The sequence below is a fragment of the Podarcis liolepis genome (genome assembly GCF_965112155.1).
Source record: "Podarcis liolepis genome assembly, chromosome: 1".
Classification (NCBI taxonomy): domain Eukaryota; kingdom Metazoa; phylum Chordata; class Lepidosauria; order Squamata; family Lacertidae; genus Podarcis; species Podarcis liolepis.
The window spans coordinates 74,050,162-74,075,287 of NC_139554.1; the positions used below are offsets into that span (position 1 = coordinate 74,050,162).

At 43.4% G+C, this 25,126-nt stretch overlaps 1 protein-coding gene across 1 annotated transcript in view; it reads right to left on the bottom strand.

Moving 5' to 3' along the window:
* CD81 (CD81 molecule) overlaps positions 1 to 25,126 on the bottom strand; it is a 56,838-nt gene that overhangs the window by 15,793 nt on the left and 15,919 nt on the right. The window contains exons 2-3 of the mRNA XM_083494609.1: positions 15,235 to 15,349; positions 686 to 783 (exon numbers count right to left, since the gene is read on the bottom strand). Coding sequence (XP_083350735.1) covers positions 686 to 783; positions 15,235 to 15,349 — 213 coding nt within the window. The remainder of the gene's footprint in view (positions 1 to 685; positions 784 to 15,234; positions 15,350 to 25,126) is intronic.

Genomic DNA, 25,126 nt, shown 5'->3' on the forward strand with positions numbered 1-25,126 from the left:
GAGTTCAGCCTTTGTTTTGATTTTGGTCTTCCCTTGGCAGACATTTACTTTCACACAGCACTGACATAATTTTAAAGCAGGGCCAGGCAACCAGCAGCTCTCAGGCCTTGTTTCAAAAGGCCCGTGTGAGCAATCCACCCAGGGCTCTGGCAAGAGTGATCTGTCCCACCCTTGGCAGCCTGCTGGGTAGAGAGGATGAGAGGGAAGGAGGCAGGCAGTGAGGATGGAGGCAGACAGAGAGAGAACATGAATCTCAGAGCACTTCATGAACCAGGCAAATACTACTGTCTCATTTTGTACTAGGACATACTGCTGTTCTCTAGGAGGACACAAATAATAATTTAATATTTGGGTAATTTAGATACCTAGAGATACAATAACTAAACCAGGCATGCTTGGTTTTCCCTTTGTCACTGAGGAACATAGTGGCAATATGCTGAGCACCCTTGGGATTTAGATGGTACCACGGAAGTCTTTCACAGACATAAATTGGGATCAAATAAATTGCAGGAGGATTCTACAGTTTCCCCATTTCTTCTGGACAAAAGCTGCCAGCTAAACAGGACCAAAAGTGCACCTAAACCACAGATATGCTTGTCCCCTCAATGGACACCTACCCTTTCTACTGTTGGGTTATCATTAAGGTATTAAGGGAAAAGGTAAGGAAGTAAAAATAGTATCTTACTGTTCCAAGAAGGCACTGTGACTCCTGAATGGCACCATAGCAGCCCAGGAAACCGACAAACATCATCACTGCTCCAACAGCAATCAGGATGTAGATTCCTGCCAGGGAAGACAAAAGGAAGGCACAGGCATCAACGAAGGAAGTCTGATCAGAAACAGCTTGTGATGAGGGATGTGCATTTGTTTAATCCAGAACACCACCACTCTGCTCACACCAGCAGGGGAGAAAGGGGGGGGGGGAGGCAAAGCCAGCCTGGAGCTGTAGTAGCAATTGAACCCACACCCATCAAGTGGGGCTAGCTCAGGATCCATTGGGTCAGTTTTTCCCTGGCCCCAGAACATCGCGTTTTGTGGCTTCCCATGGGCTACTGCCAGCAAGAAGCCTGTCAGTGGGTGAAACAGGAAGCTTTGCAATAGCAGAGTGAAGATAGTGTCTGTGGGCAGAGGCCAGAACAGATGGTTTGGATGGGGCCAAGAAAGATGGTGGCATGGGTACCTTTATTATTGTTAACATGCCACTTTTGGATCTGTGCATGCAGATTAAAAAGTATTGGCATGCTATTTTTTCAACACAAGTGAACCAATATTTCAGGCATGATTGGTCAAATTTCTGAATCCTTGCATCCTCTTTCTTGATTTCTGGTGGTTTCCTCTTCAATGAAGCTTGTGGTTGATACTGAACAAGAGGGCAAGTCATCGTTATTTATGCCTGTGTTTTGTTACCCAGGCCCACCCTGGGTCAGCAGGGGGATACTGTAGATAGTTTTCACTCAGGTCCACATATGCAAATAAGGGATGGAAAGTGACGTTCAGTGATTGGATAGTTACAGAAAGTTGTTACAGTTGCGTTGTACTGGAGCTCTATATAAGCAGGCTGGCTGAACCCTTCAGTTCAGTTCTCTTCTGGCCTGTGAATAAACAAGAGCTGTTTGAAGAATCGCTGTGTTGTCTGATATGTTCACCCACAACATAACAGTTGCATCCTCTTTCTTGATTTCTGGTGGTTTCCTCTTCAATGAAGCTTGTGGTTGATACTGAACAAGAGGGCAAGGCATCATTATTTATGCCTGTGTTTTGTTACCAAAAGTTTCATCACTTTCTATAATGTTCACCTTCTCATTTCACTGCTGCCATTTTCTCTCCCTTTTTCTGTTTTTCTTTTCTGTACCCATATGAAGGGTGCTTCTAAGTTCATTGTGCTTAGATGTGATCAGGAATCCTGAACAATCAGGGACCCAACCATGGGGAGGATTCTAATCATTCTCACCTGAACTTACCTGAAAGACCCCTTTCGTACCTTTGCAATGAATGCCTAAATCTAGCTTCTCAGTTCAATATAAGCACCAGAAAAAGGGCTGAACTAGCCAGGCCAGCACAAGCCCACAATAATTCAGGGTGCACCACAGAACATGCCCCAGAATCCTCTTTTGACATAGCAGCCTCAAATAGGCTCGTTGGCAGTTGCGTCACCATAAAAAGGGTTCTGCAGTGGCCGAAAGTTTTGAACACCACTGTTCAAGAGAATCAGGATGAAGCCAGCATGTTATGAGAGATAAAAATGAAACTGTATGATCAACAATAACGTTCCTATTTATAAATTTCCATGCTACTAGCTGGTAACTTAATCCAAAGTCATGGCTGGTTTGCTAGGGAAAGAATGGGGTGGGGGTTATACTTATCCCTGAAAGCAACAGTGCAGCATCAAAGAGTCCTATAGCAATATACAAGGGAAAGTTAAAGGGACCCCTGACCATTAGGTCCAGTCGTGGCCAACTCTGGGGTTGTGGCGCTCATCTTGCTTTATTGGCCAAGGGAGCCGGCGTACACCTTCCAGGTCATTTGGCCAGCATGACTAAGCCGCTTGTGGCGAACCAGAGCAGCGCATGGAAACGTCGTTTACCTTCCCGCCGGAGCGGTACCTATCTATCTACTTGCACTGTGTGCTTTTGAATTGCTAGGTTGGCAGGAGCAGGGACCGAGCAACGGGAGCTCACCTCGTCGCGGGGATTCGAACTGCCAACCTTCTGATCGGCAAGTCCTAGGCTCTGTGGTTTAACCCACAGCGGAAGTTCTAAAAGGATATATCAAGAACTCCCAGCACCTTGTTAACTGCTGACAATGAAACACCCTAAATCTGACTGTGCCTACAGAATGCCAGCCATGAAGAAAGCCAGCTTGTTACAGAAACTGTCCTAAACTGACAACCTGCCAAGTGCTTGACACAGATGGTGGAGAGGTGGGAGGCGAACTGCTTGCTACTGTAAAACACAGAGTGGGGGGGGTGGGGTGGGAGGGCAGAACTTTACAGTCATATAAACCTGAAGGCTTGTTATAAAACAGAAGATGTCTTTCCATCCCATTTGTTGTGAAGTAACATTCTTCAGAGGGAAAGGAGCTCTGCTTTTAATCTAGAATGGGTTCAAGATGAGAAACGGCAGCCAGCCAATACTAGAGAGGTCTTATGTGGGCCAGGAGGCATCGATCTAATAGGAATGCCATAAACACACTGTCAGGTAGATCGGCAGGAGCCAGAGGAGAGACAAGGAACCCCACACAAAGACCTTGCACAAAAGCTTTCGCAAGCTGCACAATTACTATTTTGGGGGTGTGCAGCTGAAGATTTATTTTATTTTTTATTTAAAAAAGGAGAGAGAAATGCAAAAACAAAGACAGAAGGTCATCTGTTAGTACTAAGGTTTAATCTCTCCTGTATCAGATCATGAAGAAACAAGTAGATTAAGTAGCCGCTTTCCCCCAATAAAATTATCACCTCCAGGCAGAAAAACACCTTTCTAGATAATGCAAATATCTGCAATGAGCACAGAACCAGGCACTGGTGCTATCATTACCAAGCTGCACTATGTAAGGTAGCTCTTTATGGCGTTCTGTAAAAAACACTATCCAGGTGTTTCTAGTAAAAGCCTTCCCTAGCCCTTCTTGAAAACACTAGGCCCTGAACCTGCAACCTTAAGGATGCAAAACCCACACTCCTAATACGGAGCTGTGGTTTCCTGCTCCTGCCTTACTGGGAGGAAGAGACCTACAGAAAAATCTCCCCTTTCCCCTAGCTGTGCCCTGGCCCTGTGAATTAAGAACTTTCTAGAAAGAGATGCTTTTGGTTTGTAGAACTGTTATTCCCAATTCTAGTCCCATTCTAGACTGGGAAAAGTTGTGGACCACCGGGATGAAATTTACGGCATGTAATGCCTTAAGAGAAAATATTATGAAAATGATTTATAGGTGGTACATGACCCCAGTCAAGCTTGCAAAAATTTATCACCTGCCTGATAACAAATGTTGGAAATGCAAAGAAAATGAAGGTACATTCTTTCACCTTTGGTGGACGTGCCCAAAGATTAAGGCGTTCTGGGAAATGATCTATAATGAATTGAAAAAGGTATTTAAATATACCTTCCTGAAGAAACCAGAGGCCTTTCTCTTGGGTATTGTTGGCCAAGGGGTGTTAAAGAAGGACAGAACTTTTTTTATGTATGCGACAACAGCGGCAAGAATACTCATCGCAAAGTACTGGAAGACACAAGAATTACCCACCTTGGAAGAATGGCAGATGAAGGTGAAAGGCTATATGGGCGTGGCAGAGATGACGAGCAGAATCCGAAACCAGGGAAGAGAAACAGCGGAAGAAGATTGGAAAAAATTTAAGGACTATTTAAAGAAATATTGCAAAATCAATGAATCTTAAAATGACGCTGGATTTGAAAATATATGGTTATAAGCGGTAATGGATATGTTAAAGAGAAATAGTAAGATTGAAATTAAGTCAAAAATAAGTAAGGATTTGCTGAACAATTAATTAGAAATTGGAATACAGAAAGGGGAGGTATGAGGAAGTCGAGAAAGTAAGATATAAGAAATTAAGGGTCGAAATGTGTTTTTATGTTTGTTTTGTTTATTGTATAGTTTTGTTTTGTTTTTGTTGTGATAAAAAAAAACTTTTGAAACCTTCAATAAAAATTTATTAAAAAAAAACAGATCATGAAGAAACAAGTAGATTAAGTAGCCGCTTTCCCCAAATAAAATTATCACCTCCAGGCAGAAAAACACCTTTCTAGATAATGCAAATATCTGCAATGAGCACAGAACCAGGCACTGGTGCTATCATTACCAAGCTGCACTATGTAAGGTAGCTCTTTATGGCGTTCTGTAAAAAACACTATCCAGGTGTTTCTAGTAAAAGCCTTCCCTAGCCCTTCTTGAAAACACTAGGCCCTGAACCTGCAACCTTAAGGATGCAAAGCCCACACTCCTAATACGGAGCTGTGGTTTCCTGCTCCTGCCTTACTGGGAGGAAGAGACCTACAGAAAAATCTCCCCTTTCCCCTAGCTGTGCCCTGGCCCTGTGAATTAAGAACTTTCTAGAAAGAGATGCTTTTGGTTTGTAGAACTGTTATTCCTGCATTCTAGTCCCAAAACACATTTTCTTGAAAAGCAAGTGCCACCCATTTCAACGAGACCTGCCCTTAAGCAGCCATGTTTAGGACTTCAGCGTGGAGAAAGATGAGCTATTACAACCCCAGCAAGGAAGCTGCTGAAAGCCAGTGGCTTTCCAGTGCCAGGATGTCTGCATTACTAACATTTGTTTTGTGAATCACTGTTAATTACATAATTATCACTGTTTATGCATTTCATTTTCCCGACCTCATTGTTCACACTCTTTATCCTACCCCCAAACCATGTGTATATATGCGGTTGCTAACATGTCTTCCCGTTCATCATTCATTTATCCCACACTTTTGTGCATTTCTCTGTGATTTTCCTAACCACATATTCATTGTTTATATAGAGAGAGAGAGAGAGAGAGAGAGACAGAGAGAGAGAGAGAGAGAGAGAGTTAGTGCATTTGTTGTGCTAGGGCAACAGGGAACTTTAATTGTGCAAACCTAAAGTTAACAGCATGTACCTAAATCCATCCCACAAAATAGTGACAGTCTGGAGGCACCACAAGTCTTTAAAAGGTTCAACAAGACTCTTGTTTGCACACTGGAAAGGCATCGGTACGCAGCTCCTCCTGACCACCTCAAATTTCTTTGGCATAATTCACAGAAGAAAATAATTCAGGCAGTTAGACTCGAGGAGTTTTCCAATACTCAGTGACTTCATCCTCCTGTTTCTTGACAGGCACCCAAGAGAGTGGAAGCTGTTCCATCGTAAGCAGTGGGATGGAGAGTGGGAAAGAAGTGTGATAATGGAACTGAAGTCAGAAAGCAATAAAATGATTGAGAAGCCTTTGGGAGAAAAGCCAGATTCATTCTAAGACACAGACAGCCTTTATTGAGTTTCTCTTTGTCCCGGAGAGCCAGAGCCAAATAGACAACTGGAGGCAAATAAGAGTGGGACTATTCTATGCAGTGTTAAAATGAAAACAACAACAAACCTCCCAAGCAGACAGACAATGGCCCCTTGTATCCAACTAAACTGAATTCAGCAAAGTAGAAACTCCTTTTAAGAAAATGTGGCAGTGTAGATTTAATGACATGAGATAAGCCACTTGCATCTGCAGCATCTGAGCCTGTGGGGAGCATCTCTCTCTCTCTCCCCCCGAGACTAACCTCTTTATATTGGACACTCTACAGTGAAGAAGTTGTTTTCTCTGCAGGGTAAGTGCTGAGAGTTCACTCTGTGTATGGAACTCCATAAGCAGTTCTGGAGAGTTGGGTTGGTCAGCACTGTGTTTCCTTTTTCAGAGAAGAGTAAAACAAAAGACCCCTTCTTGAACCTTCAGTAACTGGGGTGTCTTCCAAATCTCTCTTGGAGCCACCCAATCATTTGAATGCAGACAAATGCTGTTCCATTGAGACACATTTCCTTTATGACCAAGCCTTTATTAGAGTCATACTTGTCTCTGTCAAAAATTGCTTGGCACCTCTCCCTCCCTCAAAAAAACTGTGTTATACAACCATTTATTGAAGAGCTACACTTCTGGTGACAGGTGAAACTGCATCTGCCATCAGGATTAACTCACACAACTGGGTTTTTAGGATCAGAGCCAAAACCTAGGGTGTGAAGACAGATCCATCTCCTCAGTCTTCAGCCCAGAAAACAGGCAATAAATGCATCCAAAGAAACTCTTGGAATGCTGGAGTCATCTGGCTATATCTCTTCCTGCTCACACCTGCCAATTTCACTACCTGTTGTTGTCAAACAGACAAGAGAAGGAACAAGGCAAAGTTTAGGAAGAGCACTATCTTTTATTTCCTGACCACATTCTTACTCTTTTCATGTTTTACAGGCAACATAATCAAAAAAGGGAACATGCAATGATTTCTGAGAGGGGTAGTGTGGCTAGAGCCCAAGTTTGATTTCTTCTTAAACTGTGGAGCCTGGGAACTTAAAAAGAATGGGATAGGAAAATATGTAGCAGCAAGATTGCTAGGACCATCTTGGCCATCTCTTAGTGCAGACCCAGGTTACGGAGCCTGAGCTTCCATAGTTGCCACTCATCATGAGCCACCATTGACAGGATTGGCAGCAACAGCAGCAGATATGTTCCATGCTTATGATAATATTTTATTCTCGTTAATTGTGCTGTTTTAAATATGCATTTTATATTTGATTTCCTTTAGTAATCTTTCCTTTCAGGTTTTTCTTAGAAAACTTTGCTGCATTAAATGTGCATTCTGTGGTTGACCTGCTTTGTAATATTCTGTTTTGAAATCCTTAAGATAATATTTTAGTTTCCTGTTAACTATGTTCCTTTGAATGGATATACTTTGCATTTGACATTCTCTAGGAATGTTTTATTCTGGATTGTTTTATTTGATGTTTTAATGTGTTGTAAAGTGCTGTTTGTTTCTTAAAAATATAAAGTGATAAAGAAATCAAATTAATACTATGACTACTACTATTATAGGTTAAGTGTTTTCCTTCACTTAACCAGGACATTTCCTCCAAGTACTAGAACCAGGGACTGTAATAAGTCTTTTACACAGAAACTCCCCATATAGTTGTAGTGATCCACACCCTGAATACCTCTACAGGTAACTACTCCAGCCTTCTCAAGTGATACAAGTAGGAGTAGGAGAAAAGTCTACTCTCCTTGCTTTCCCCTGCCTTCCTGAGAAGAACTTTTTACACTACATGGAGCCTATCTTGTACCAAAAGAATGCTATCTGGCAGGAAATCATTCCAGATGTTCTCTGGAGAATCTCACATCGTGAGTACTCCTCCTCCAGTAACTCTCCCCACCCGCCGTAGCTCCATGACAAAAAAGACAAAACTCTGAAGCCAAACTTTCTGTACTTTAGGTAAAAGTATACAATCCCCTTGCTATTGTGGGATCACAATGTAATTCCAACAAACTGATTAGGAGGTCTCTCTCTGTACACGAAGACACGAGGGGAAAAAAGGGAAATAATAAATTTGGAGTGTATACTAAAAAAGCATCAGTGAAGAATTTATAGGATCCCTTCTATAGTCATGCATGTGTGTGTGTGTGTGTACCTTAAGTTCAAAAAAGTGACGGAAATTGCAAGATGGGCAGACATACTGAGGGAGGGCACATGTCCTTCAGCAGCTCAGCTGAGTGGGAGCAGTCAGCAGCTCTCTTATTTTGGACTCTGTGCTATTTGCATACTCTTTCAGATTCATTTGCTGTCTCTTTTCTTGGTGAAAGGGAAGAGAAGATGGGAAGTCCCTGCCAAGGAGGAGGTGGGAAGTCCCTGCTTCTACTTCTTTATGAGAAGAACTTTGGTTATTTTGTGGTCATGAACAAGTTCCGCATATTGCTGCAGCTGCAATGGCAAAGTCAAGCCCAGCCATGGGGAAGACCTCCCAGGGATCTGGTGTTCTCTGGCTACTAAGAGTCAGCCCTGGACAGTCCAAGTAGTCAGCTCTGGAGAAAAGCCTGAAATTCAAGTCTTCCTGAAACCAACCAACTGATTAGAAGAGCTACATTTTTAAAGAAAAATGAAAAAAGAAAGTTGTTCTTCATGTTTCACGGGTTTTTAGACTGGATGCATTGTTTTACAATGGATGCATTGCCCAGAACTCCATGTTCAGCCCAGAGGAGCCAAGGGGGAAGAGAGTTGCAAAACTGACAAATCAAAGGAAAAGTCTGTTTAGAAATAATGCGTACAGGGCATAGGAAGGTCAAAGGAAGGTAGAAAAGGAGCATGAAGTAAATCGATACTGGGAAGCTATTTAGTCCAACAACAGTTATGTTGCATCTATGTGCCTAAAACAGGACCCTCTTATATAATCTGTCTCAGAGTGGTTTAACCATCAATCCCTCTCCCCAAGGAACTCTGGGAACTGTGGCTCTGTGAGGGGAAGAGGGGTCTCTTAACAACTCTCAGCACCCTTAACAAATCACAGTTCCCAGGATTCTTTGGGGGGGGGCAGTAGCCATGACTGGTTAAAATTGTCTAATTCTACTTTAAATGTATGGTTCATATTCATTTTCTTTTACTTTCTTGCATGCCCTCTAGCTGTTCAAACCAACCCATGAAGATATTAGTCGATTCTGGGGCAAACTTACAACCCACCACTGATCTTTAAATCTGTCATGCTCCCCCACAAAACTATGGATTGAATTTGGTTTCTTCTGTAACATGGCAGCCAAGAACACCTGTATCTCTAGCTTTCTGGTGATGGAGAAGCAGGCAGTGGGTAGCCTAGCTTTTCTTAGCCTTTTCCTACCAAGCTTGCTGATTCTGTTTGCTGTTCCTGTCTGGTGGGTTGCAGTGGCCTAAGAAGGAAACAACCCACCCCCAAGGAAAATGCTGTGTGTACAAGCAGTCTCAGAATAGTACAGGCCGACTGGGGTGGAGCTTTCCTTGGCTGGGTGGAGAGCACTGCTCAGCTCCCTTAAGTCAAGTGTCTGGACCTTGGCACTGCATGCTTCCAGAGGACAGCTTCCCCTTTGGCAACCCCAAAGGTAGCAGCTCCTTAAGCAAGGACTCTTCGGGCAGGGCGAGTAGGGCTGAGAAGGAGGGACAGCCCAACCCCTGATGACACGGATACAGCTCTCACCCTCAGATCATTCAAGGGAGAAATTCCTTAAATAAAATGACTCCCAAGCCAAGTTTCCTCTGTAACAGGGTTAACCAGTGCAGTTCAGGTCTTGTTCGATTACAACAGCCATTTTCCCCTGACCCTTGGCCGTGTTGGCTGGAGGTGATGAGAGCAGAGATATTGGGGTCTAGTCCTTCTCTTCCAGGGCTGCTTCTACATTTGTCACCAGGGGGACATATAAAACACATGGGAACCATAATTCAGCACTATCAGCTGTGAATGCATTTTGCAATTTAAAGTCAGGATATTTCTGTCTTATATCCAGAGTTCATAAAGTTGTTTGCATCTACCTTCTAAGCCCCACTGAATTCACTGTGATAAATATGCTTAAGCATTGATGCATCTGACGTTGAAACCAGAGCAATTTAAAAAAGAACCAGTAGAAATAGGATGAAAGGAAACAGGTGTTAGGAAATAAGAGGCCCATTGCTTCAAGTCTGCATCTGCACTCCAAATGCCTATGTGTGTGTGTGTGTGTGTGTGTGTGTGTGTGTGTGTGTGTGTTAGAAATAATTTTAGCCACCCAACTATTTGGGATATCCATAGCATAAAAATGTTTCGCAGCTAGCATGCGAATTTGGTGCTGTGACACAGAACCAGGTGTGCAGGGTCTGGAAAAAACAACAACAGGTAAAGCAACAGCTGCTGCAGGATACTCTTGCATTTACTATAGGGGTCTTACACCTATGGAGTACATCGCATGTGTCCACTGGGATCCATAACTGACCGGCTGTATAGACCTGAACAAGAACCAGAATCAACCAAGGCACCATGCCAATTTAAACAAGCAGTCAAAGCAAATGTTGGGAGAAAACTCTAGGAGGATGCATCTTCATGACAGGTTATATATATTCTGGCAGGGGCAGAGAGACACCCTGATCTCAAGCTTTTTTATCAGCTGGCGGATACATTAACCAGGACCGCAGCTACTGCCCATTGTAGCAATGGCTTCGTAGCCAGATACCATTGTGGAAAGGCCTTGGGACTGTATCATCGGTGGTAAAGCTTCTCTTTTTCTGCCCTCATCTGCCGCCCTTCATTTCACATCGCTGCCCGGCCCTTCCCTCCTCCACTCCCAGGAGAAGGAACTCTTCTTTCTCTAGCTGACGGTAAACAGGCGCCGTGGCACGAAGGCCCAGCCTTCACAGCCAGAGCTGCAGTGGAAGGAGGGGGCGGGGAAACACACACACACACACACACACAAACACCCCTCCTGCTAGCATTGAAAAAGACATCCAGCTGCTCCACTCACTCTGCCAAGATGGAATGAGGAGCTGCCGAAGAACAAACACAGAAAGCAGCATAGGGGTGGGAGGCTTCTCTGCAGCCAGGCAGGGAGCTCCATTTCTGAGAAGGGAGATGCAGCCATCCCGCACAGACACACCCAGCACACACACCACAAATGTCTGCCCCTAGTCGGCTCCTAATCCTCACAGCTGCCTGTTGCTTCCCACTCACTCCGCACTGCATCCTCCATCCGTGGCTCGTAAGGGCTTTGGCAAAAGTGATCGCACTGAGCTGCTGCTGCTCCTCCTCCTCCCCAGTTATTACTTCCTCGCCACTGTGCTGATCTCAGTACACTACAAACCCACTCCCTCAAAATGGTCGCTTCAGAGGCTATCTCATGTAGGCAAAGCCAGCTATCAAAACACGGCTTGTTAGCAGCACAGGGCTGGTAGCAGGCTGCACACTCTACCCTGAAAGTTAATGCTGTCTTCTCTCCCTTATAGCCCAAGGCTCCGATGGAACTTAAAAACCACAGGATTCAGCAGATGGAACATGCAGTACTCCTTGAAAGCTCAGCTTTTATTTTTTAAACGTTTCTAGAATTCACAGTTGAAGAGGGGAGGGAAAATATTGCTTGCGTGCTGGCATGTTTGTTGAAAACAAGAAGAGGGAACGATTTGGGATGGGGGGGTGGAAGGGAGGGAAGTCTTTCAGCACAGCTCACAGTTCATGCATCTTCTAACAAGCTGAAAGTTCCCCCTCCTTCGTTCCCACACCCTCACAAGAGGAATGAAACAACACGTTCCATATGCTGTGACCTCCCCTCTCCTTTCGGATTGCAGAAGCAGACCAATTAAGCAACATGCATGTGAATTTGCAAATATGTCCTAATATACAGTACGGATGATATTTTACGCAGAGGACAGCTCTACGTTGAGTTCTAACACACAGAAATGCTCCAATGTTTGAGGTCTGAGAAATGATACAAGGGATGTGGAAGCAGAGCAGCACATATCCTTAAGTTCACTGGACAAGATTCCTCTTTTCCTCTCTCTTCGTGAACCAGGAATAGTCAAGTGGAGTGGAGTCACTAGAGCAAAGCAGGGCGTGGCAAGTCTGGAAACAAATCTTTCAAGTAGAAGCCATCAGAGGCTCCAGACTTGGGGAGGCTCGGGTTGAGAACAGTTGAACAAAATGGTCTGCTATTTATTACTGAATGGAAATTAAAAAACAACCCCGAGGAATCCAAGCAGCGCCTTTTCTGCATGATTCTCACACAGCAACATGTTGGCAGCTCCACAAGAGGGTGGGCCATATGTTTTTGGACACAAGAAGCTAATTCAGCTGCGCTTTTAAAACTCTTGTCACTCACAGCTCTGCCATATCAGCTTCTATTAATAAGGTATCTGAGCCTCTCTCTCTCACACCCACACACGGCAGGCATATTAGGAATATTTCCAATGTTACTAGGAAGCAGATTGCTGGATGTTTAACAAATACTGGCAAAAGAGAGAGATAGAAAGACATTGCTTCCTTCTGTAGGGCAGAAATTCTGGAGAAATAACCTGCTGACCACATCACACCACTTCCTGGTCTTTCTGCCTTCCGTTTCCATGCTGTTCCACATCCACGACACAGGACTCAAAGCCTTCATATTCTCCCAGTCAGTGCAAAAAGCAAGTGGGCAGCATGCAAAAAAACAACAACAAATCATGGAAATAGGCATTGAGGCACACTTCAGTGCTGGTGGCGCTGCCAAGCTGTGTGAGGAAACTGGGATACCAAAAGCAGATGCTCTGCACAGCTTAATGCGCTGTAAGCTTTGGACTGCTGCTCCTGCAGAGATGGATGATTCCAAAAAAGGGCTCTGCTTCTGAGCAAGTCAGCAGTCTGGCTGATTTACTTACAAAAATGAGAGAGATCATATTAAGCCTAAGTACACTTATCCAGGCAGGCAAGCCTGGAGAACATGAGTCACGTTGATCACTGCAATTGAAGACAGCTGCTCTGCATCCTCCTCAGCAGAGCCATGGCTCCTCACCATTCAGAGGCTTGGGGCAAGAGCTGCATGCAAGCAAAGGTCTAGCAGGGGTGAATGTTGGTAATCTTTGGTAATATGGTGCGCCCTGAGCAAGGCCAAAATTGGGCACTCCCAAATGAATCTTCTCAATTTTGTGCCACCTCGGCTCAGCACCCTGTGCAGGGGAACCGCCCACATTGCCCTAAATCCAGTGCTGGTTGCAGAGATGTCTAGGATCCTGAAGCAAGTGATTCCTTCCTCTCTCCCCAGCCAAGTCCTGGAAAGGCCAAGTGCCCCCTCCAAGTGGACCCTCACTGACCTGCACTGCATTTATAGGTCTCCTTGTGCCTTACTGCCCCAACGTCCCAATGTGGTTTTGGAAGAAAGCGCTGGGACTTTTGCTATGTTTTCCTGTTACTAGCTTTAGGACAGGTAGTCAAAGAGAGAGTTCCTGTTCTATTCCTCTTCTAAAACCAGCACAGGATTTACTAACCTGCCCACCCCCAACAAAGTCCGTAGAGCAGGAACAGGGAAATCTTGTGGCATGCCAGAAGTTGCTGGACCACAACTCCCATCATCCCTGACCACTGGCAATGCTGGCTGGGAATGATGGAAGTTGGGAGTCCCAACAACATCTGGAGGGCCACAAGTTCCCCTCATGCTCAGCAGCAGGTGGTATGCATAGAACTTTATGCAGATTCAGCTGTGGAAAAAGATGACTGTGCTTGAATGTCTGCCCCTGCCCTATCCCAGACTCAACACATTCAAGAAATGCTTGCCTTTGAGCAAAATACTCGCTGCACAAGAGGATCAACCTTCTCTTTTCCATTTGGTTCAACAATATTGAAGCATATTTATCAAACAAGCCTCCTGCTTTTTGACAAAAGGCTCTAAAAGCTCTTCAGTTTGTATAAATCAAGATAATGTCACTTCCAACAGTGCCTTACATAAAAGGGCTACCATTTATCCTAAATTCATCAAAGGTTGCTCAAGAGCCTTGCAATTCAAATCTGAGCATGTTTATTCAATTTATACAATCAACAGCCTTCCCTATAACCGAAGTTCTCTGAGTAGTTTACAGGGATTAAACCCAAACGAAAAGTGCAACAAAATGAAAATAAAACAAAGGTAACACAATTATGACATCACAGCCAGTCACAGTCATGTTTTCCATCAGCCATTAAAGCACTCATCTCAGACAGCCAAGCAGCTTACTTCTATAAAGCAGCTAAACCAGGAGTGGGAAACCTCACCCAACCTGAATGTGGCCCTTCAGCTCTCTCCATTTGGCCCTCAGAACTCTCCCCAGGTCACATCTCTCACTGGCTCTACGTCACATATTAAGGTCTTCACCTTGTAGGAATGTGTTCCTGAGCTCTAATAAAGCTTCTTGTCTGTCTGGATGGAGGGCAGAGAAGGGTGTGTGAGTGTGTGTGCAGAAACTTCACAAGTGGTGAAATTTACATGTGTTCCTCTGGCCACTCTGGCCTCTGCTCCCACCCACCACTGCCATGTGGCCTACAGATGGTTGCCCAAAAGGGAATGCAGCCGTTGGGCTGAAAGATGATCTCTCAGTGCTTGAGACTGACTAATAGTAAATGCACGCAAGGACACCAGAGCAAAGCAACCTATGGCGGGCGGAATGTTAAAGAGTCAGGACATAGAGTCAGGACATAGACTTCAAAAGTGGTGGTGGTGGGGTCAGAAGATGAGGAGAGGAGAACAGGAACGTCAGGGATAAGGTACAATGCAATGGACAGGTGCTCTGTTAGGTTACTGATAACAATGCAGAAGTTTCTGATGTGGCTGATTCACCTCTTAAACTGAGAAGTGCCACAGATATAGGCACTTTGTCAGATTCTGGGGGTTTGAGTTTTGGACACTACATAATTATTGCGCATGCACTTTTAGGACAGAGCATGATACGAAGCTCCAAAAGAGTCTAGGAGCCGGTCTGCACTCTGTAACCCAAAGCTCTGTTTGCAGGTTAGTTCAAACTAGCCTGGAGTATACACTGTGTCCAAAAGCAAAAAGTCAACAGAGTCAACAGCTGCACCACTTTCAGTAGGAAGTTTAGTTTAGTTATAATATGTATGTTTGCCGTTACAGAAAATAGCTATTCTCTCTTCTTTTCCCTCTCCTTCTTTTTTGCATTGCTTTATTAAGGGCAGATAATGTTCCAGAGAGCTGTTGAGGAACAAACCGCTTTTCCACCCCGTCTCATTCTTACAACATTCCAGCCACCTCCAGCCCCCAGGGTTCCTGCTTACCAACGTAGTATGTGCTAGGAGCCGGCTGGTCATCTAGCCTCGATTCCAAGATACTTGAGGTCTGCGAATCGTGACGAAGCCACAATGCCACACCTAGAATTATTCCTCCTGCAAGCTGAAAAGAAATTTAAGAAGGCAGGTTAACATGACCCCTTCAAATGGGGAAAAAGAGATTGCTCATGACATAAAATGATTCACCAAAACGTTCCAAACCTCGTCACACACCCAAGAGGCACCAAACACCCAGGCAAATGTGGGCAGGGTCTGTGAGATGGGATGAGGGATAAGAAAAAGAAGAAGAAGAGGAGTTTGGATTTGGTATCCCGCTTTATCACTACCCGAAGGAGTCTCAAAGCGGGTAACATTCTCCTTTCCCTTCCTCCCCCACAACAAACACTCTGTGAGGTGAGTGGGGCTGAGAGACTTCAAGAAGTGTGACTGACCCAAGGTCACCCAGCAGCTGCATGTGGAGGAGCGGAGACGCGAACCCAGTTCCCCAGATTACGAGTCCACCGCTCTTAACCACTACACCACACTGGCTCTCAAGAGATTAAATGAGGTTACAGTTTTGTTTAAAATACCTCATCAGTACCAAACACATATCCAAACACAATCCTCAGGTTGACTTAGTCATTCATTTCCCTCCAGCAACCCAAATGAGACACTTATCAATAGGGTTCTTTTCATCCCAGTGCGATTAGAAAGTGATGCTTGAATCTATGTCCTAGTGTATCAGCTGGGGGCTATATTAGCATATAATTAATGACAATGGCACTCAAGTAGCAGAAGAGCATTTCCAGTGCCTTAACTACCAAAAGTGTGTTTGTTGTGAAGCATCAGAAAATGTGCGAAGTGTAGTATGGCTCAAAGAATTTCATTTCATGAAGACCCAATGCTAGGATACTTGTATTGATCATTGTGTCATATTCTTTAAAATATATAGGCAATGACTGATGAAGCTACAGGTGTCGCTGAATAATATTGCTACTGATCATGGGGTGGAGTCTCAGTATCTTGAATCATTCTTGCACATCCCCATGATGGCAAATTATGATACACCTTTCTTTTTTAAAAAAAGTATACTTAAACTGGCTACTTTTAGCTTTAAGGATATTAAAGTAGCCAGTTTAAGCAGTCTTTTTGAAATGCATGTTTGTATTTTTTTCTTTTTTGTACTTTCTTCCAAGCAGAACAGGAAACATTACATAAAGGGGTAGGGGTAAAGTTAAGGTACCCCTGACCATTAGGTCCAGTTGCGGATGACTCTGGAGTTGTGGACTCATCTCACTCTATAGGCCAAGGGAGCCGGCAATTTGGGGTGAGGAGGAGAAAAGGCAAGAAAACGAAAAACACGGTTGCACTAACAGAAGTCTCTGCAGAGATGTCCACTAGTGAGGCTCATTAGCTGAAAGCCTCAGGGTAGCTTTTTGAGGGAAGTGACATAGATTTTGCAAAGAGAAGTTAGACACTGCCCTTGTTTTCATATCCCAATATGCCACAACCAATTTGGGGACATCCAGACTTGCCCTTGCCCCACCGCTTTCCCCCAAGGAAGCCTGATTTTCTTGGGACCGATGCTTCCTCCAATTTATTGCTAAAGAGTAGGTTTCCCAGGGAAAAGAGGTGGAGGGAAGGGCAAAACTGCTCGAACCCATGCCTAGAAAGTGCATGACAAGCAGAAACTACTCAGACTCATGCTTTCTAGGTATGGAACCAGCACAAGTCTAGACGAGCCCTATGCTGTATACTGCTTTAAGTACCAATGTACCTACTTCCTGCCATGGGCTTCTCCCCCATGGAGCACTTTTGGGGATCAAAAAAGTCACAGCGTGGCTTCTCATTATTTTTATTTTTCAAATTTATTTTGTCAGGTGTGTCCAACTAGCAGTATGCCAGAAATAAGCTAAGAACAAACCTTGGTTGATTTCTGGCTTACCACATGTGGCTTGTTTGAAGCAAGCAAGCAAGCAAGCAAGCAAGCCATAGTCTGGATATGGACAACACCAAAAGCCACAAAGAACAGCCACACACTCATCCACTCCTATTTGTACACTCATAGTAAGGTGAACATGAAGTGATGGATACAATCAACCTGGCCACCACTTACTTCATCCTTCTGCCACTACTCTCCTCTTCCTCTTCATTTTTAGCCTTGCAACAACACAGCCTCTATATTTTAACTGCATAATTCAGGTGTGCAACGAAGCGCTGTAATGCACCTGGCATAAGGTGATGCTGTGGAAACTTGGGGTTGTGCCGCAAAAACATTATCATTTCCCCACATCTCACATCTCTGTAGCTTTCTCCAGTGCAACGTCTTTACCGGCTACAAGATATATCCAGTTTTAAAATACCGGTTCTTTCTCTGATATACCAGACCAGGATTATAGTCTCACAGTTTTTCCTATAGCTTCTTCCATTCAAGGAGTGGTATTTTCAAAAGCAAGGCAATTCAAAAATCATGGCAACTGAGTCTAGTTTTTCAAAATACAGTGGTACCTCAGGTTAAGTACTTAATTTGTTCCGGAGGTCCATACTTAACCTGAAACTGTTCTTAACCTGAAGCACCACTTTAGCTAATGGGGCCTCCTGCTGCCGCCGGAGTACGATTTCTGTTCTCATCCTGAAGCAAAGTTCTTAACCTGAAGTACTATTTCTGGGTTCGCAGAGTCTGTAACCTGAAGCGTATGTAATCTGAGGTACCACTGTAAACATGGTATGAAGGATATTTAAATTTGGACTCCAAAAGACACTGAACAGCTGAGAGAAGAAAGGTAAAAAGAGACAAAAGTATGGGAAATGCCCGGGCCAAGCTTGTTAAAAGGGGTACGTGGTACAGCTGCACTGAATCTCCCTCTGCAGTACAAAAAGAAAGAAATCACGCTAAAGAAGATGGAAGCAGAGTTTAGTATTATACATTGCTGTTTGTGAGGAGCATTCCCCTCCCTCCCCATCTTTGAATGTGATTTAAAGGCACAGTGTGTACACATGTGGCAAGTCCACCATAATTCTGGCTTCTACTTCACCATCTGACAAACAAAACAACAGCCCTGAGCTGCTCATAAAAAAGAAAAAACCCAAGAGGAAAACTAAACACTGGCGCAGACTGCAATTTTGCTTTTTCCACTCAGAGTCGGCAAGAATTCTGACAAATTGAAAACACACTGCAATGGGTCTGATCTTTGGCATACTGTTTTTTCCAGTTGCTGTTCCAGGTGTCCAATTCTGCTTTTCATATTCCAAATAAGATAATGCTTCAGCTGCCTGAGCAACACTGCAGAGCTAGAAAACAGTGCAATGTTCCGTTTCTCATGGGAAAACTGGTGGGAGGCAAATGGGTGATGTCTGCAGAAGAGCACAAATGTAACACTTGTCCCATGTACACACTTCACAGTCACCAAAGAGTCTCATTCTTTTTCTCTCTTTTAAAGAAAGTTACCAAAGTCAGTCTCTCCTGCTCAGATTTTTTTCTTTAAATGGTATATTCAAGCATGTAGATTTTGTAAAAAAAAAACCACAAAAAACCACACCAAAACTTTAGTACTTTATGAGATATACATCCAATAAATAACATTGCATGCAATGTCAAAGACTGAACTGCAGATTTTATGTATTGTTATATACATTCTAACTTATTGTCCACTGCTTTATACAAAGCTACCCTCCCCTTCCATTCTGCAGATGGATGGAGCTTCCTGATCACCCCCCCCCACACACATCGACATACTTTTACTTTTCATGAGCAAAAGACTTTGGTTGTGTTTGCTTGCATGTGTCCGCACATAAGCAGTACGGTCCATGCTTCAACAGGACAACCCCCTAATTCAAACGCTTCCAATATGATCTACTGAAACATGCTCCAACTACTTTTAAAACCAGCAGAATACAGTGGTACCTCGGGTTAAGAACTTAATTCGTTCTGGAGGTCCGTTCTTAACCTGAAACTGTTCTTAACCTGAGGTACCACTTTAGCTAATGGGGTCTCCCAGTGCCGCTGCACCGCCGCCGCATGATTTCTGTTCTCATCCTGAAATAAAGTTCTTAATCCGAGGTACTATTTCTGGGTTAGCAGAGTCTGTAACCTGAAGCGTCTGTAACCCGAGGTACCACTGTACATATTACAGAATGGATCAGGAAGATAACAGTGACGCTCAGCATAATTAGATGAAAAGGAGATAGAGGAGGGTGGAAATATCAGCAGGTTGTGGTGGGGAAATGGGACCACAAACTGTAGACAGACAGAAAGGCAGCTGGAGAAGCCCGCTATACACTTTTAAATCCAGCTTTCTAGATAAACATAATGTGGATACAGCCTGTAAATATGTCCTTGCTTTCTGTTCACTTTTATTCTCAAACAGAGTCTTCTGTCAAAATTTCAAAAGGATTTAGAGGATAAATTTCCTGTCCTTATGCCAAAGATATCTATTTGCAAAGTCCCACTTATTGCAATGCAACTTCCCTTCAAGTAAATGTGTGTAGGATTGCAACCCAAAAACTTGAGCCTAACCATGTTTTACTTGGACGTAAGTGCAAGTTAAGATTGCAGCCCCAGATATACTGTGACTTAGAGAAACCCTCATTCGCCCTTCCTGTTTACACTGCAATGTTTTAGCACCAAAAAAGGCGGCACTGAAATAGAATGTGATTACCACAACAACCTGCTACATTTCATTGTTTTCTATGCGATGGGTTTGTCCCATCCTGCATCTGTTCTCTGAAAGTCTACCCCGAGAAAATTCACCAGAGTCCAGTTCACCAAATTCCAAGTTAATTAATTCAGCAGCACCTATATATAGAACCTTCTCTTTGGTAACTATCAGAACCAGATTTTGTACGCTCATTTAATAAGACATTAGTTTCAGTGGGCTTACTGAAACCACCCTCACTTATGGCTCTTCCAACAAAAAGAAAGCAGACAACCAAGCAGGGAATGCAATACATTCCTGTAAGCTTTAGAGAAGTTGCTGCTAGGGGGAGTGAAAAATCTGGATACCAATCTCATATCTGCATCTGGCTCTTTAAGACTAATGAAGGTTTCGGAACATGGGAAAGATGCCATGAAATATCCTAGCAACTTCCTTCACTTAGAGCAAAGTGCAGCCTTTATTTCACTGGTGCTGAAGGAACACTTAGAGCAAAGTGCAGCCTTTATTTCACTTGTGCTGAAGGAACAGCTCAACGTTTTGGTCAGAACTGTGAAATCTCACAGGAACCTTGTGGTAACTGGTAGCAGATATGCATGCATGCAAGAGGTATCTGTCCATTGTGTGATGCATGCGAGCATGGTTATTAGGGAGACATTGTTAACATGGCAATCCCAAGCCAGGACAATTTTAATTAATGCCAGTAAATCAGAATGTGAGGTTATAAACAAGGAGATAACCTACAATAGGTCATGGGGTCTCCCCCCCTTTTTTTCTTTTCTTTTACAAAACATGCATTTTAAACCCCTTTATATCCTCTCAGAGCACTCAAGCACTGTATAGCATTAATCACATCTAAAAATTATTTTATAGCCAGTGTGCAATTTGCAGTTCTGTGGGGAAAGCAGCTTTGGACAAAGGGAGGGTAGCAGGGACTGAGAGAGAAGCAAATGATTGTCCTACAACCCTTCCTTATAGCAGCATAGAGACTGTTCTCAAAAATGAAAGTGCCTTAGAACTTTGTGTGTTTTTTTCTCCATAACCAATGATCTGATCTCTTTGGAATTTTACACAGAGAACAATACCGCAAAAATGAAAAACAAGCATGCACTTTTGAAAAAACAACAACCCTGTAATAACCAATATTATTTTAGATTTTAAGATGAACTTTGTTTCATTCATTTTTTCTATTACAGCTATGGATTGTAGGAAAGTTGTACCCAGTAGCCATTCCCCCCCCCCCACGATGTCCAAAAAACAAAAAATTTTATTCCAAGACATAAGAGACCCAAAGATTTTATTCTTTGTTAAGAAAGAGCATGTCTTTGCAATAATTTTCACCATCAAAAACTTTTGATTGCATTGTGCCCTAACGCTGAAAATTTAGGTTTTCTAAACCTAGTTTTTCCACCAAAAAAGCTACATTTATACATTTTTAAGGCATTTATAAAATCTTTTGAGTGCTGGTTTATTTTTTCCTGAAATCTTCATCAGGTTATTGATCTCTGTGTAAAATTTCAAAGAGATCTGATCATTGGTTATGGAGAAAAAAGATAAAATGCACACAAGGCCGAGGATCTCAAGAGGGACAGAAACACAGATTTCACGAAACTTTGAAGTTCTATAAAATTAAAACTGTTTGAGATAGAGGGGGGGAATTAAGGGGGGGGTTCTTTCAACCATAAGGGAATGGTGTACACCAAGTTTCATTAAAATCCGAGACGGTGGGTGGCATGACCACGTTGAACTGACGTGGAATGACCCTTCTAGAGCATTAGCAGAGTGTGTTGTTTTTATAGTAACAGAATAACAAATATTGTGATACCTGTAAGGCTTAACATTTAATTGTGAAATAAGTTTTCCTGGGCTAAGGCTGCAATCTGAACCCCTCTCCTGATTGTGATGGCTTTGGGGGGGGGGGTTAGATTGGTACATAGTCACCTCTGTGCCAAAATCTGCCAGCAGAGAGGAGCATTTATGGGAGGTGGGGGCTCTGCTATGGCAGCAGCCCCAAATTTTGTCATTCTAGGTAGGAAGCTACTGTAATGATGGATGCCAATGTGAACTTTTTCTATGGTTTGTTCTTGTAGATCATGGCATCAGGATAATAGGCATAACTTGATATAAAAAGAAACCCAATTATGAACTCTTTAGACCCTGCTACTAGTCCTTATCTTAAATGTGAGCTGGAAAGTATGCATAAGTATCCTGATTTCCTAATACTTAATATTAGTATTGGCGCTAATCCTCCTGTAAGATTCCCCACCCCCGAATAGACAGTAAGTTCTTTAGAGAACTCCAAAGGTAAACTCATGATTCAAAGAATATTCAGATAACCAGAATCATGTCCTTCCCACTTCAACCTTATCGGTGTAAATAGAGTGGTGACAGACAGGAACTTGCAGGAAATAAACAATTGCACAAAGACACAGAAAGGTTGTAACACTCACACATTCAGGAAACCCCTCCCCTGTCCATAGAGTTACACTGGGTCAGAGTAATGCTTAAACCCCAGATTTTCAATGGCTGCACCGCTCACAGCTCCAACAAGGCCCTCTTTTTGCCCCACGCTTTCAAGGACCAGCTTCACACTTCTGTAGACCAAGGAATGGGTCTGCCTTACTGACACAGAATACTGAACGGGAGGCAAAAGGCAGAGTTCTCCATTCCTGACTAGCTCTCTAGGTACTTAAGGTCAGGTATACATCCCCACTTCCCTTTTCTTCTTTTCCCATGGGTACTATGGCAGACTGCCAGGCTCATTCTCCAGGGTATCATTCTCCAGGCTCATTCTCCAGGCTCATTCTGCCCAGTATCTCAGGAGAAAGCTGCAAAAGAGAATGTTTGTGGCCAGACAGCTCTGCCCAATTCTACAAAGTTAAATGCTTCTTCCTAGTAAGAGAGTGACTTACCAGAAAGTAGCCCCTTACGGAGTGCTCTCCCCAGGGAGGTGCAGCTTTCATCTACGCCATTATGGCACCAGGCAAATTATATTATATTATAGGAGGCTTTTAATCTATGATGGAACTGTATCTCTTTTTCAGGACTGCCACTTGAGTTTACTATTTCTTAACAACATTTTACTGTTTTTGCTTTAAATGTATGCCACTGTGAAAGTTTCTTAATGGAAAGGCATGATAGAAAATGGAAAACTGGATGTTAGACCAGGGCTCGGCAACCTAAGGCCCACGGAGGCTGTTTAACTGGCCCAAGCCACCCCCCAAACCGAGTCCCCACGCGCTGCGCTAAACCGGCGTGGCACGGGGACTCTCTTCCACGGCTCCGGAAATCGCTTCTGCGCATGCCCAGATACCAAAAATCACTTCTGTGCAGATGCAATTTTTGGCATCTGGGCATGTGCAAAGCAATTTCTGGCGCCACGCACATGCGCAGATGTAATTTCCGGCGTTGTGCTGTGCCGGTCTGGCACATGGATCTCCGCAGAAGTGATCTGGCCCATGCCTGGTAAGCTTTGCCAACCCTTGTGTTAGATCATGAAAGGTGGTGGCACAAAGTTCTTTGACAGGAAATGAACACACAACACAAGGCAAAATTACTCATCACATTTGTTCTTTCAAGGAGGTTAGGGCATCCTTCATGTGATTTATGTCACCCTATCTGCAAAGACCACCCAGGGAGCTCCGTGACCGAGCAAAATTTGAGGCCAAGTATCCCTGACCCAAGAACCATATTCACTCATGCCATTTTACAGGGTATCAACAGATAGCATCATGTCCAAAATTTGAGAAGTAACAGTGCAACCCTCTCCAGCACCATTAGGACTTCAGTCTGAGAACAGACTGGTTTTGGATAGACACATTCAACAAGGAAGTTACAAGTTGTAAAGTATTCCAAGAGAAGCCACTGGTGTTCTTTTCAGACAATGTGTTTTCTAAAAGATGGTACCCAAGGTGAGATCAGAAAGCAGACCTCAGGCTTACATGTGCTTTCCCTTCTACCATATCTTGCGCCTTCCACTACAGAGAGAACCTGCATTTAAATTGGTGGGATTTTCTGAAACCTGCAAGAGGGAGAGAACCTGCTCTTTAACAGGTCTATCAGAAAGAGAACTTCATTCTAATCCAGGGGATGAAATACTAGTGCCTTAACAGGCCCTAACACCACAGAGTGGGAGGCTGCTTTTGGGGAAGGGCATAATTCTCTTAGATGATAACATAACTGCAATGCTACAGGAGAAAGATGGAGTGGAAATGAGGGGATTCTTATGGGTGAAAGGCAACTAAGTTATACTCAGAGTAGACCAATTGAAATTAATGGACCTTACTCATATTCATTAATTTCTGTGAGACTACTTTGAGCAAAACTTAGCTGAATGCCATCCTATTTTGTCTGCTGCTATTGGATTGTTTTTATTCAGCTGTCTTTTGGTACATGATTATTACCTAGTTGAATAGTTGTTGGGTGTTTCCCCATAAGGTAAAAGGTGGGATATAAATACATAAATAAAATACTACTAATAATAGTAATGTAAAAATAAAATAAAAAATAAGATTGTGTACTAAAGTAGCCCTGGTCAGATATTTATCACTGTCCTACAGGGAAGTGAGGACAGGGGAAGGAGGACGGTGATGTAAGGTCCTGGCTGGTTCTATAAAGAAATCCTATAGAAAGGCCACAGTGTTGGCAGACAGGAAATTGCCTGGAAGGAAATCAGTTTACAGTGCACAGATGACACAGCTTTGCAGGCTGTGTAAGGAAGGGTTTAAAAGCTACCCATGACTGCATGTGAGTTCCTGTGCATGCAACATCATATAAGTCATCTCTTGTGTGTGTTTTTTATTGCCTTTTCTCCAGCCAAAGATTTATTGCTTCCCGGAAAGAACTGCGACAGCTCTTTTACACACAAATATGGAACAAATTCTTGAGAGTTTGGTGTGATGGGGAGAGGCGGGAGAAGGAAAAGTAAACTTGATAATGCTACATGAAATTGGCCAGCTAGGATCCATGGGGCCAAAAATTTGACTGGCTCTTGAGATTGCATCAGTCTACCGAAAGGACACTTGGAAAAACAGTTACGAGAACATGGGAACCAAACTCCCAGTGCTTCAAATGGTGAATATCCATTCCGTTTCTGCCTCTGACGCACAGCACACCAGAACTCCTCCCTGAGATAAGCTTCTCCTTATTGCAGCATTGCTAGATTATCAATTTGGAATCCTTCTCTAAATCACATTCTTTCCTCAAAACTCAGAGGGGCAGGGAAGAGAAGGGAGGAATTCCTACCTCAA